The sequence below is a fragment of the Stegodyphus dumicola genome, chromosome 9 (genome assembly GCF_044657685.1).
Source record: "Stegodyphus dumicola isolate Sdum_Otavi_A_Nest chromosome 9, ASM4465768v1".
Taxonomy (NCBI): domain Eukaryota; kingdom Metazoa; phylum Arthropoda; class Arachnida; order Araneae; family Eresidae; genus Stegodyphus; species Stegodyphus dumicola.
Window position 1 is genome coordinate 105,488,525 of NC_140776.1, and position 13,940 is coordinate 105,502,464.

The following is a 13,940-nucleotide window of genomic DNA, read 5'->3' on the forward strand; positions in this document are numbered from 1 at the left end:
AAAAGAGATAATCAACTATTGGATATAATAAAATTCAGTAATGTTATGAAATATTTCAGAATTATGGCATGGATTATACAAGGCTAAGGCAAGAAAACTACCTGCTAATAGTGGAACATTAAGTGCTTCTGAAATTCAGGACACTGAAATTTTTTGTATTCATAAAGCCCAGATGGATTTCTTGACACCTGAAATTAAGGCTCTTCAATCTAACAAGCCAATTTCTTTAAGTTCTAATATATTCAGCTTGGCACCGTTTCTTGATGAAAATAAAATTCTTCGAATTAAGGGAAGATTAGAAGAAACCGATTATACAGTTGACGAGAAGCATCCAGTTCTTCTTCCTAAAGATTCCAAATTTACTGAATTAATTGTAAAAAGGGAACATAATAACGTTCTGCATGCGGGAGTTGCAGCAACTTTAGCCAAACTACGACAGAAATTTTGGATTCCTAAAGGCCGTCAGCTGGTAAAGAAAGTCTTAGGAAACTGTTTAATTTGTCGGAAATACACAGTAAAACCAGCGAAACAAATGACAGCTCAGTTACCTAAAGATCAAATTGTTGAAACTCCACCTTTATATGTTACAGACGTGGTTTTCACAGCTGGAACCGACATTCAGAAATCATACATCATATTGTTTACGTGCGCTGTTACACGAGCGTTACATCTAGAGCTCATTTCCAATACGTCTGCAAACAAATTCATTTTGGCTCTCAGACGTTTCATTTCGAGAAGAGGAAACTGTCTCACCTTTTATTCAGACAACGCGAAAACTTTCAAATATGCTGCCAAAGATTTACAGTATTTTTACAGCATAATTAAAGGTACAGACTTTCAAAATTTTCTAGCAAATGAAGGCTTGACTTGGAAATTTATCGTCGAGCTTGCTCCATGGTGGGGAGCTTTTCATGAACGTTTTATGAAAACCATAAAAGAACTGTTGAAAAAGATATTATGCAGAGCTCAACTGAATTTTGAAGAATTTATGACTGTGTTGACAGAGGTCAAAAATATTGTGAATAGACGTCCTTTGACCTACGTTTACAACGATTTACATGAACCTGAACCACTTGCACCGGCTGATTTTCTATTGATTGGACATAAGGATGAATATCCATACAACGTTGCTGAGATCCTGAATAACTCTCCAATAAGAAAGAGTCTAATAAAATGAAAAGAATATCAGACAACACTTATAAAACAGTTCTGGAAAAAATGGAAATATCAGTATCTTCTTGAGTTAAGAAATGCTCACTTTTTCGGTACACCAGAAGCAAGAAAAATCTTGAAATTGGTGATATAGTTTTACTTGAAGGAACAACTAAATCTCCCCTCTGGGATTCCCCTCTGGAATTCCCGAACTAAATCCCAATTTCTCTGGGATTTAGGTCGAGTAATTCAAGTCTTTAAAGGACGTGATGGTCTTGTACGATCATCTGTGGTAAAAACTAAAAAAGGGGACTTTAAGAGACCTGTGCAATTGATATACCCCTTGAACTATCAGACTGAAAATGAACTAATTTTGTAACCTTTTAATTTTATTTCTTATATTTCATGTTCACTAACATTAATTTTAGATAATTAGTTTAGTTATTACCAATAATTTACTGTTTGTAATTCGAATTAATATTTACGTATTAACATTTGAATTGATGCAGTTAACTATATTTGTTTATTTTATAGAATTTCCTTTTGCAGTTTATATTTACATCAGTTGAATGTACTTGATATGTAAGTTGCTTTCTTATATTTTTATTATTTGTATGCTGAAATAGTGATAATTTTTGCAAAAATTATCAGGTGGGGAGTGTGGAAAAATCCCCCAAATGATTTATGTATCACCATTAGAGGGTGCTTCACTTATGAGAAAGAATGTTAGTTTTTCAGTTTGCGACATAGTTAGTAGTGAACCATTGATGCAATCCAGGTTCCTTTTTACACAAAATGATTATTTTTGTAGATCGTTGAAGTATTTAGCTTCATTTAGAATTAGATCAACTTTTCGCAATATTAACTCAAGAGCCATGGTAATTGAGAAATGCCAAAAACTTAATTTGGAAATGAAATTTATAACCATATATGATTCATATTAAATATTACTCTTTCAGCATTTTAAAATAAAAGTTAAGAATTAAGATGAAAATTAAATTTGGGGGAAATGTTTAACTGATATGAATTCTTTATTATGGCATACAATCACAAAATGTAGTGACTTCTAAATCACATCATTTTGGAATGTCACTTTTAACAAAAGGGTTGACAGAATATTTGTATTTCTGAACAGAAATGTGACCAAAGCTCAGTCACAGATAAAGAAAGATAAAATTATGTCAACTAAAAAGTGGGTAAAATAATTCCTGCAGGAACAAAGATGAAAATACTTATTCACTTTTTCTCAGAGGAGTAAATTTTGTTTATTGGTTGCTATTTAAAACATTAGCACTTTTTTTATTTGAGAAGCCTTACCTATCCCCCCTTTTTTTTTTATTTACCTGACTTCTTGGACACATTTATATTTTTAGTTCCCTCACTTTCCAGGATTTTTCAAATTCACTACTAATATATAAACAAAATTTTTTCTAGTTTTTTCAACCATTTTTATACAGGAAAAATTGACATTTTATAATTCAAAACTTATTAATTACCAAAATTAAATTTTTAGAAAACTTCAAACAAAAATTTTTTAACTGTTTACTCATTTTCAGTTAAAAAGAGAATCTTTTTTAACAATGACTATAGGCAAACCTCCTAAATACATACTTAACTAACTACAAATACAGCCTTTTATAATAGTAACTGAAATAATTACCTTACAGGGGGCTGAATTTTCATCACAATTCCACCTTTAGAAGATGTTGACTGCACTGATGCATCAGATGCTGAGGCTGAGAAAAAGAACAGATATTCAGTATAATTAACACATGTAATTTATTTATCAAAATATTATTTATAGCATGCAAAATGCTTTGAAAAATACAATATTTCTCTAATACAATATTACAGCTGTCATCCTTGAAATATGAAAAACAGGAAGGATAGTAGATGAATGATCTACTCAAAGGGATTCTCCAGATTTATAAGTATGATGAAAAAAAGAAAGTGATTTTATTCCATTTGAGGGAAGGAGGAGTAATATAGGTTTTTAGAGGTAAATTCAACATTTCCACAAATCATTTTCAATCTCATAATGCAAAATTTAAATTATTTAATTAGTTATAATATGCTTTTGAACTAAAATATACTATATAAAAATTTTGAATGAATTAAGCTTTATGGCTAATTTTACTTGATAGTCTAATTTTTAAAATTTTACACCAAAGAAAACTAGTAATTACGCATTAGCACAACCATCCTGGTGCAGTTTGGCAATTTTACAGAAGAAAAATAATGATGACTTATAGCTGTAAAATGTATTTATTACATACTAAACAAAATATATGTAAGTCTTTAATAAATCAGACTGGATTGAATCTAAAGTAATAAAGAGAGAGCTTTATTTCACACAACGTTTATTGACGAACACCAAAGACGAACTGATACATATACATAACTATGACATCACAGTTTCTTTTTACAAACACTACTGCCACCTATTGGCAATCTAAGGGTACATAGTCATAAACTTACATTTAACACATACAAACATATTATTATAGACACATTTTACATTTTAACTAGGTATTTATCTAAGACACAATCAATAAGCATATTTACAAACAAGCTTTTTTTTTTCTTTTGTATTGGTGGAAATTTTATGGAAATAACTTTTAAGACTCAAAAGAACAGTTCTCTTTTATTGATTTCACAGCAAAATGCTATAACCCTGCAGAAATTTTATAGCAGTTCTTTCCAATGTAAGCAAATCCCTCAAGCACATATTTTAAATTTCAACTTAAGACAAAAAATACCACGATTTGTCTAAAAAAATCTTTGGATTACAATGAAAGAACACATATGAAAATAGTGAAGCTGGTTGTTAAACTAAAGAATTGTCAGAGGAGTTGTGATGAGTGAGACTGCCAGAATTTGATGCATTTTACAACTCTGGTGATTACTAATAAGGTGGCTGCGGTAATACATAAGTACTGAAAAACTTCTCAAAGCTCTGATAGATTGCAGTACCTTAAACGCAATAAGTTAACTAGAAAACTAAGCTCAAAATTATTTGTAGAAAAGCAATAGTTTTTATAATTATAATGTTTGCTAATATATGTTACTGTCTCGTTTTTTACATTTTTCATGTGGGGGGATTCTAACATCTCCTTTTGACATTTCAAAACGAAATGCTCTTCCACAGGTCATTCCATAAATAATATCATTTTCTAAAGCAGGTTTTAAGAAAGAAAAAATAGGTAAGACACGAATTTAATAAAACATATATTCCCCATCAGAATCGGTAACATACGCCTAACATTTTAAGAAAATATAATTACAGTATTAGTTTTTTTAAATAGATACATAAATTATTAAACGATAACAATACAAAAATAAGGAAATTCCATTTCATCATTACTTATATATGAAGGAATAGACAGACTGGTGCAGGCACTGCAGACTAGCAGAGATAAGTCGGAGTTCACAGTTATGTCTCTTCATGTAAACGTCAGCTGTCAGATAATGCTAGAGATAACCTCAGTAACATTGTTGGCAATATAAGAAAAGGTTGCATTGTATTGTAGAATTTAACACGTTGTCTGCCGCAGCACTTTTTGGATCTAGGTCCGAGAAGCCAAATCAATTTAATCATATTTTATTATTAAAAAGTCTAATTATGATTCGCAACAATCATTAAAAAGTTAACAGGATTTTGGTCCCCCCCTTTTTTTTTCTTGTAGAAAAAAGGGTAATACCGGCTTCTGCTAGACAAAGCTCTTCGCAGAAGCCCACTACGAGTTGATCCATTCAGACATGCTTTGACCTGTCACTTTGGTACAGCTAAAACATGCGCACAAAAGTGGCCAGTCAAGAAACTACGAGACAACTCGTATTAAGCGCCCTGAAGAAGAGCGCTAATACGAGTTATCTCGTTTTGGGCAGTCAACATGTTAAAGTGCATTATCGAAGTTAATATTCAGAAAAGAAAAGCATTCATTTCTTAGTAAATATTTTCTAAATGCAGAAAATCCATATGTGAGAAGTCTTCTGAACGCACGAGGACACATATCTCCAAACAAGAACATCTGCAAGCTCAAACAAAAGTATAAACTGTTTCTAAAAATACAATTTTTGGTACTTTTCCATTTTTTCAGCACAGGCAATAAAGTCGCCAAAAATGGTACAACCGATGCCAAATGGAATATCCTCGCTGGATAATATAAGAATCCAACGAGGATCCTTTTACACCTTATTTTTAAAACAAGTCGCAGCCACTTCTTATCAGATTGATTGTTTCTTTCAATATTGGCATAGAATTTTTATCACATAGTTCAATTTTATGCCCTAAGGCCATTTGCGGTAATGAAGTCAATTAGGATGCAATCACACCGTTCACTCGAAGATGAAAATATAGAAAAGGCAATGTCAAGGGTTAAATTCATCAATTCTAATGAGAATGCACTAGCGAAGTAGAGCACTGTGGTTTTACATAATTTTTTAGTAAGCTATTAGTACGAATTGAATAATTTCTGCATTTAGACTTTTATTCCAAATTAAGATTTAACTTGAAATTAATGTAGATAATTACTGAGAGAATTAGATTTTTGTAGTGTAGTTTACGTGAGATGAGATCACTTGGGGTCACGTAATATAAACCGGCGAATGAGGATGTTGTACCATGAAAGCAGTGTAAATTCTTAAATTAATGTCTTTTTACAAAATTTTAAACAATATTAAAATGTTTATGCCTTCAAAATAAAAAAATTCTTTAAATTAACATTTGTTAACACTTTATACTGTGTGTTGTCGGCAATAAAGTGCGCTTGGCGAGATCTGCGGTGGCAAAACGGAAAACTACCCAATTTTCTTTAGAGAAATTCAAGTACTCACAAAAACTAAAATATACTTGCTTATGTGGATATTTGGCATTTGACCTCTAAGGCTTAGAGATAATGTAATTTACTTGAATAAAAAGCAAATACATTTTTTTAATACTATTCTAAAAGAAATCAGCTGGCTTACTAGAAGAAACAAATTTTAAAGCTATTTCAATTGCTTCATGGGAATTGTATTCTTTTCCATCCATAAAATTATACGAGCTTCAAACAATCAGTTACTAGATTGCTCAAAAAAGGAGAATTTCTTCACATGCAGGAAGAGCCATACAGGTGATCACATATTCCCTTTGATTAGCATCAATAAATTCCTGTGGTAAGCTCCTGCCAAGCGAAGCCAAAATTCCAAGTTCCTTTGAACGGAAATGGGCGGTACACAATGATCAATTAACATTTTATGGTGACTCTTATACAGCTGTGTATGAATTTCTTTTAATTGAAGCTCTCAACTCATCATTATCAAGAAAGACAGTGGCAGACATCTATCTAACTATGATGACTTTGGTCAAAATTAGGAACAATCATCATTATTAGCAAATATTCAAAATATGATTATCATCTATTTGCTTCATACTTCCTACAATTTCTGAATTATTTCCTTTTTTAATATTCACAAAAGCCCTTCTGTGACCATCAGTTTCATGACCTACTTACAAACATCCATGCTTTTTTCAGGATTTGAAGCCGAGCCCTTCAGTACAGCAGTCAGTATCACTAACCTGTTTACGTGGCCTTGCAAGATGACACATAGAAGTACACATGGCAACACTCAGCCTTCAATTTTGTTTAGATAGATACAAAAATGTTAACCTAACCGCAACACAGGTACAACCAGCATGACCACATCGAGTATCAATCAGGGGCATCAAAAATTTTTAGATTTAAGAGGAGTACCAAGCAATTAAAATTACGTAAGGCAGAATTCTCAGATATAAATTCTAAAAATTCTGCCATCCATAATTTTTGGTAATAAAAATTTATGGGCACTAAGATTTTTAAAATTTAGGGAGGTATGGAACTTGTAGAAATTCCCTAGTCGGCAAAACGCATAGTGCTCCCCAGCCCTCCCCCAGAACCACTCAAGGAATGAAAGTGTGATCCTGGCCAACATAAGTATATAAATCAATACACTATTATTGGTCATAATATGACTCCATAGTTATGAGGTATTTGAATGTGACATGAAATAATCTCAGATTTAAAAAAAAAAAAAAAAAAAAAAAAAAAAAAATGGAGAAAAACTGCATTTATGGCACATGTGTTTCTTGTTGCTATATTTTTCATTCCTAGATTTTGCAAGGAGGACTATTTTTAATTTATTTATTTTTGTTGAATTTTGGATAAAAAAAATCATTCCTGATATTGGAGGTCTGGATTTTGGACTTTGTATTGTAACAGAAACAACATTCTGCTGCAAAACTAATATAAACAATAATGCCTTTTCATTTTATTTTTTTATAAATAATATCTCTTCTATTATTACTTCCTTGTAAGAAGTAAAGGAAGTATTGTAATCACGAAAGCTTCTGGATATCATATTTCAATGAAAATATCCATTTTGATAGCTACTGAATGCAATTTAGCGATGTTTCTGCATTATATCTGAATATAAGGACAGAATAAAGGATTCTTATTCCCCCCAAAATTATAAAACTAATTTAAAATGGATTCAGCAGACTTTTTCGCGGCGTTTGTACCTACATATCAATCTCACATAACTCAAAAACGAGTAACCTCGGAATGTTCAAATTTTGTACATAAGACAGGCATAGGATGTCGTTGTGCACCTCCCTTATTGGTGGCAATCGGTTGCACCGAATGTAAATAAATATATACAGTCAAAAGTCTTTAATCTGGACTAGTCAATTCCGGATTATAGATCATCAGTTTAAATCTGGTAAGATGGAAGCAGAATTTATAAAATTAAAAATATGAAATCATAATTTATGAAACAAAGAGCAATTATGATCTAAAGGGTATCAAAATTTCCAAAAAAAGCTTAATATTTATTTGTTTTCTTTATTAAACATTTCTTTCAACGCGCGCATGCGTAAAACATACATTATGCACAGACGAAATTAGAAAATTGCAACCAAAAAACTGTTTGATGTGTATTCGTGATATTTATAATGACGAGGAATTTTATTTAAATCATATCAAAGACGGAGTACATCGAGATGAAATACTACATTTAGTAAGGAATTATAAGCCGAATAAAGTAAAAACATCTGCCTTGAAGATAAGGATAGAGCTGACAGATCAACTTCCAGTTCACTGCGCGCCGGGACGTTAAATAAAGAATTAATGGAATTATCTATCTGTAGCAAGATTAAGTAACATTTGTTAAAACTCTAATGAGTAATGAACAATTAAAAATATCTGAGCATTTTAAAAAAGAACTGAAAATATTATATCCCAAAAAAAAGTTATCAGTTATTTTATATATATACATATATATGTGATGTACCAGCTTTTGTCCTAAATAAATAGATTGCTGAAGAAATACAAATGTAGTCGTAGCTTAAATTACCAGACGATAAGTTTAGAAAACAGGATCCATTTATTATTATTCAGGAGAAATAGCAGTTACAAAATCAGATATCCGGAGTAAATAAAAAGAATTACAAATAACTTTTTGTATGAAGTTTACTGCATCGTGACATTTAAGAAAAAGCTTCCGATATTCCTTTTGCGAGTCCTTTTATAGCCTCTGGAAAGGCGGAGCTTCTAAGAAATGACGTCAGCCAATCTAGTTCGCTTTAAATACTTCCAGAACATTCTATAACTGTATGTGTAGAAAAGGCGGGAAAAACAACTTGACTACGGGGCTGTGGATTTAATTCCACGTACTTTCAAATAAGAGAACATCACCATTAAAAATGAAAAGAATATACAGTTAGAATTTTAAGTGTATTCTTGACTATGGAATTTTATTATTACATATATATACAGTCAAATGTCGTTAATCCGGACCGCAAAGCTACAAACTTTCTGCGCATGCGTCCACACATGCGAGTAATACATTTACGCATGCGCATAATAGGTTTACACATGTGCGTTTAATATACAACGGACAGTATAAGCTAAGCTAAAAATATCTATTTCAGTTAATGTTGCAGATTGTGTTGTTCCTGAATCTTCTAATTGGATTCAGCTTATTATTTTTTGCAGAATGTTAGAGCAATTTTATAAAAGTAAGCTTGAAGTTTCGATTATGTCAAATGGAAATGATAAAGTCAAATGGAATAAAGTCAAATGGATAATGTCAAATGGAAATGATATCCTTTATCATATCTGTCATGTCAAATGGAATTTCCGATGCTGGAGCTGCCAAAGGATCTATAAAGCGAAAGTATGTTTCGATGTCCATCAAACAAAAAGTGTAATTGCTGCAAAAAATGGATAAAAGCATATCAAAAGCACATGAAACGAAGCAACTTAAACAACTTACATTGAAAGAAATGTTTAATAAAGTAAACAAATAAATATTAAACTTTTTTTTTTTTTTTTTTTTTTGTAAATTTTGATACCCTTTAGATCACAATTGTTCTTTATTTCATAAATTATGGTTTCATATTTTTAATTTTATAATTTCTGCATGCCATCTTACCAGATTTAAACTGATGATCTATAATCTGGAAAAATCGATGTCCCGACGAGTCCGGATTAAATACTTTTGAATGTATGTGGGTCATTCTCCAAAAATGGGGTACTTTTAGATGTCAATTTTGAAAAAAAAAAATTATTTTAAAAATATTTTTTTACATAATTCCTTTATGGTTCTTAATACATTCCAGCCTATGGCCGAGATCACTGACAAATATTTTTCAAGGAAAAAAATTATTTAAGTTTTCATTGCCCATGGAGTTGACACACAATGGAATATTGTTGAAATTTAAGACTGAAACATGAACCTAAGCATCTTTTAACATCACTTTCAGTGTAACCAAATGTCTTAACTTAATTCACATTGTAGATTTTAATAAATAAATACTACAGTACAGCTTAAACACAGAATAGATATTTATTTAGAAAATAAACAGTGGGGGAAAAAAACATCTTTTTAAAGCAGTTTACTCCAAATTAGGAAAAAATTTTTAATTTAAGTCTTTAAAGAAATATGTCTGTCGGTGGGTAAGCACAGGTGCATTTAAGACTTGTTTTATATCCCTAGAGTAAATCCAAGATAAGTCTCTCTGAGATGGAAATGAAAAGGTATTGTCTGCATTTTTAGACATGAGGTCACCATGATACATTTTGCTTCCACCCTGTTGACAGTCATCTTCTTCTAAAATCATCCCTATAAAGTGATGCGTTTTTTTTTTTCCGCCTTGTGAATTCTGCAACCACATATGCATTTATTAAGCTAACTTTTGTCAAAGGTAATTTCATTGTACCACATTCAACCACTTTCAGAATTTTGCTAGGAATTTTGTCATCTGTGTCAGAGTAGACATTGTTAACTTTCAGTCTCTTAAAAGAGGTTATAGGAATCCTTTATCATATCTGTGTGAACAAATATCAGCTGACATACACAGAAAACAGCTTAATATATAAAACCCTTCAACAGTTGTCCTAGGGTGATCAAAATAACTCCCCGATGTTCCATTTTTATTCCAAAACAATATATTTGACAAGATATGGGTAAGGAAATGTAGTATTTTCTCAAAAATTGAACAGAAACAAGTGAGAGAACAAGAATGAAATAATACTAGTACAGAGCAAGTTTAGGTATTAAATACACTACAAATCAAACTTTTTAGCTTTTTTTTTAATAGCTCCCCTTTCTTTTCACTGAAGTTTAATTTCTTAATTTTAAAAGTTCATTAAATTATTAATTCGATAAAAACCTATGGATGGTTTTGTAAAGAACTTGCAGAAGTGAAGATTTAAAAATAGATAATACATCGTAAGAATAAAACTTAGAACTCAATTACTCAGTTTTTAATGAAACTTAAAAACTGGATACTTTATTTTTTTTTTAAAAATGTAAAACTTACAATTACCCTCTTGTAGTTTCTTAAACTGGTCCAGAAAACTACCGTCGTTTTTAAATTGATTTGTTGATGATATTCGTGGTATTTTTACTGGAAAACTGAAAATAAAATCAACATGATATTAAAATGCAACACAAAATGACCCAAAAACATAAATAAGTCCTGATTAATTTTCGGTAATAAATAACGCGATATCTAAAACATCATGTATTTATTTGATCTCTATTTAACCTTTTGTTTGAAGATGTCACAATATTCGAAGTTGTTGACAATCCTTCCATTTCTTTCTTCCTCTTTTTTTCAGCCACTTTTCTTAATATTTCTTGTTTTTTTTCTTCAATAATTCGTCTTTGCTCCGACATTTCAGTTAAACGATCCATTTTCTATTCTACTTAAAAACGCAGCACATTCCAAAACATTACAACAAATATTATGCAATGTTGTTGCCAGAAAAAGCTGAATTGACATACCGGCTTTTAGAAAATAAGAACTTTTTTTCCTCGTTGCAAAAGCGTTGCGTTAGGATTTTAATAGATACTTTAGAATTTTAAATATTATAAAAATTTTAATACTCCATACTTTGAACAAAACATTTTATTTTTATATGAATTCAATTTTCGTATTTTTAAAACGAAGTGAAGATTTGAGACGAAGTGAGTTTGAGAAAAAGATTTGGCAGTCTACATGAAGTGTAAATAGTGAATGTTTAATTTGAGTTTCTAACATTTTATACATGTTTATCTCGCCTCCAGCTAAATAATATTTTAGATAGAAAACATTAGTCAGTTGTTGAATTTTATATTTAATTGAATGGATTCGGAAGAAGAGATATATGATGAATCTGATTCCGGTAATGTATCTAGTGGTGCTGAAGATGATTGTTTATGTTTTGACTCGGAATCCTCTGTGAGGGACCGAATAGAATTAGAAGACGATTTTCAATATGAAGTGCTTAGTACCGAAGAAATTGTGCAGCATATGGTGGACTGTATCAAAGAAGTGAATAACATCGTTGAGGTATTGAACTACCTATATATTTTGATTCTAGGATGTTCTGTCAAATGCATAAATTTTCTTCACTGTATTAAAAATTGGAATTATTAGCTTTATAAGTTATAAAACTCAGTAAAAATGAATATTATTGAATGTTTTATTTAAAAATTAAAGTTTTACTGATTTATGTTTGTGCTACCATAACATGTTTCCTTTTATGCGGTAAATTTTCAAATGAAGGTATTATGTTGGATTATTCAGTTCTTGAGAGCTAGTATGTAACTTTTGAAATGGAGATATTTTGAATAGAATTATTCAGTTGTTGTAAGGCATATCAAGGCTGCTTCATTTATGTTCTATTCAAGAATTTGTTATGAGATTGCAATCTGTTAGAGTTTCCGTATATCATGCAGTTAATTTGGGTAAAAATATATTTACAGGTGTCCCTTGGCGATTTTTGGCGGTACATGGATACCGAGTTCAAAATAATAAGTCAAAGAAACACAAACTCGGTATCCATGTACACATAGACCTATTTTTACTTAGAAAAATATCAGAGAATTGCACAAACTTGGCATTGCACACTCTCTTGACTTTGTCCATGTACACGTCGATCTGTTTTCACTTGAAAAGTCAAAGGAGCAACCAACAAAAAATAATATATAATTTGAATAAACTGCACGGTAAAATCCTAGTATACGGTGCAGCCTTGGCGCGATTTTCAAAATTATCGCCAACACCAAAGTGACTCGTTTAACTGCTCACCGTATATGTCCCATTTACTGCTCATCATAAAGTTGCCAAATCCCTTGTGCACCGGATACTAGGATTAAACTAACTACATTTTAAATCAAGCAATCAAATAACATAAAAAGGGAAATTAATCTTAGCACTACACAAAGGAAATAACGACTTACCTTATTTAGAAATTTTCCTGTCATTTGAACCAGAATCTGTATACTGGCCTCGCCACATAAATTCACAAAGATATAAAATAGTCGCAGTCAAAAATATCCTCCGACGTTTGACCATACACATTTCCTTCCTACAAACTATAATACACTTATAATGGCTACTAAGTAAACACTCATTTACACACCAGTCAATTAATGCTCTTTCCCTTTTAGTTCCAAATCTTAGAGAAACTTCAAATTAATCTTACCACATTCTGCCATTTTACCGTCTAAACCACAAAACAAGCAACGAACTTCCTAACCAACACACACCACAAGCCTTTACAAATCTTTTCCCATCATTCAAATTCACTGCAATCATGTAATCTATGTCATAATAGGGTTTCCATACCGTTCAACTACTCAGGTTACCATAAATGAAACAACAACATCGCAATATTATAATACAAGGGGCAGCCTTAAATCTACTCTAACCAATTTCGACAGCCAAGACTTCTCTGTATATCAAACTATGGGTCCAGAGAGTATCAGGTGCTACAGCTTAAACTTTATTTAGAGCTTAACGTCACTGTACTTATTGGTGAGCACATAAACTCAATTTGAACAAAAGCATACAGAAATTTTTCATTCACTTTCATGCTCTTTAAGACTAAATATTTGCTCTCCGTGTGTATGAGCTAATATAGTCTTCAAAAATAGTTATGTCCATATCTGACATAATAAATGAAATGTGCATCGTTCAACATATCTGTTGTCTCATCTAGCTAAAGTGAATAAAATCTATTTTCTTTTTATTCTACTAATAAGTCCAGATTTATTTTATTAACCATGTCATTGATTTGGCATGTAACTGTACCATTTGGGAGTGATATTAAATCAATATCCTTAGATAGTATTTCACTAAACATGGTTTTAATTATATCTTTTGTAATTGGAAATATTAAAGTCTCACCTGTAGAATGGGGTTTCATGCTATTAGTGATGTAAAGACTTGTAATATGGGAAGCTTTTAATGCCTTCTATAAACTTTCATAAAATGTTGG

The 13,940-nt window shown here is 31.2% G+C and overlaps 2 protein-coding genes across 3 annotated transcripts in view; one reads left to right on the forward strand and one right to left on the reverse strand.

The window, feature by feature from the left end:
• LOC118194223 (SURP and G-patch domain-containing protein 1-like) overlaps positions 1-11,410 on the reverse strand; it is a 118,165-nt gene extending 106,755 nt beyond the window's left edge. Inside the window, exons 1-3 of one of the 2 annotated variants that reach the window (XM_085823861.1) lie at positions 11,222-11,410; positions 11,000-11,088; positions 2,813-2,888 (exon numbers count right to left, since the gene is read on the reverse strand). In XM_085823861.1, coding sequence (XP_085679987.1) covers positions 2,813-2,888; positions 11,000-11,088; positions 11,222-11,370 — 314 coding nt within the window. In that variant the 5' untranslated portion in view covers positions 11,371-11,410. Of the gene's footprint in view, positions 1-2,812; positions 2,889-10,993; positions 11,089-11,221 lie in introns of both variants that reach the window. The other variant, XM_085823860.1, reaches the window with a different exon arrangement.
• Positions 11,411-11,641: 231 nt separating this feature from the next.
• The window catches only part of LOC118203603 (E3 ubiquitin-protein ligase arih1-like), a 96,606-nt gene continuing 94,307 nt past the window's right edge, over positions 11,642-13,940 (forward strand). Inside the window, exon 1 of the mRNA XM_035375886.2 lies at positions 11,642-12,007. Coding sequence (XP_035231777.1) covers positions 11,801-12,007 — 207 coding nt within the window. The 5' untranslated portion in view covers positions 11,642-11,800. The remainder of the gene's footprint in view (positions 12,008-13,940) is intronic.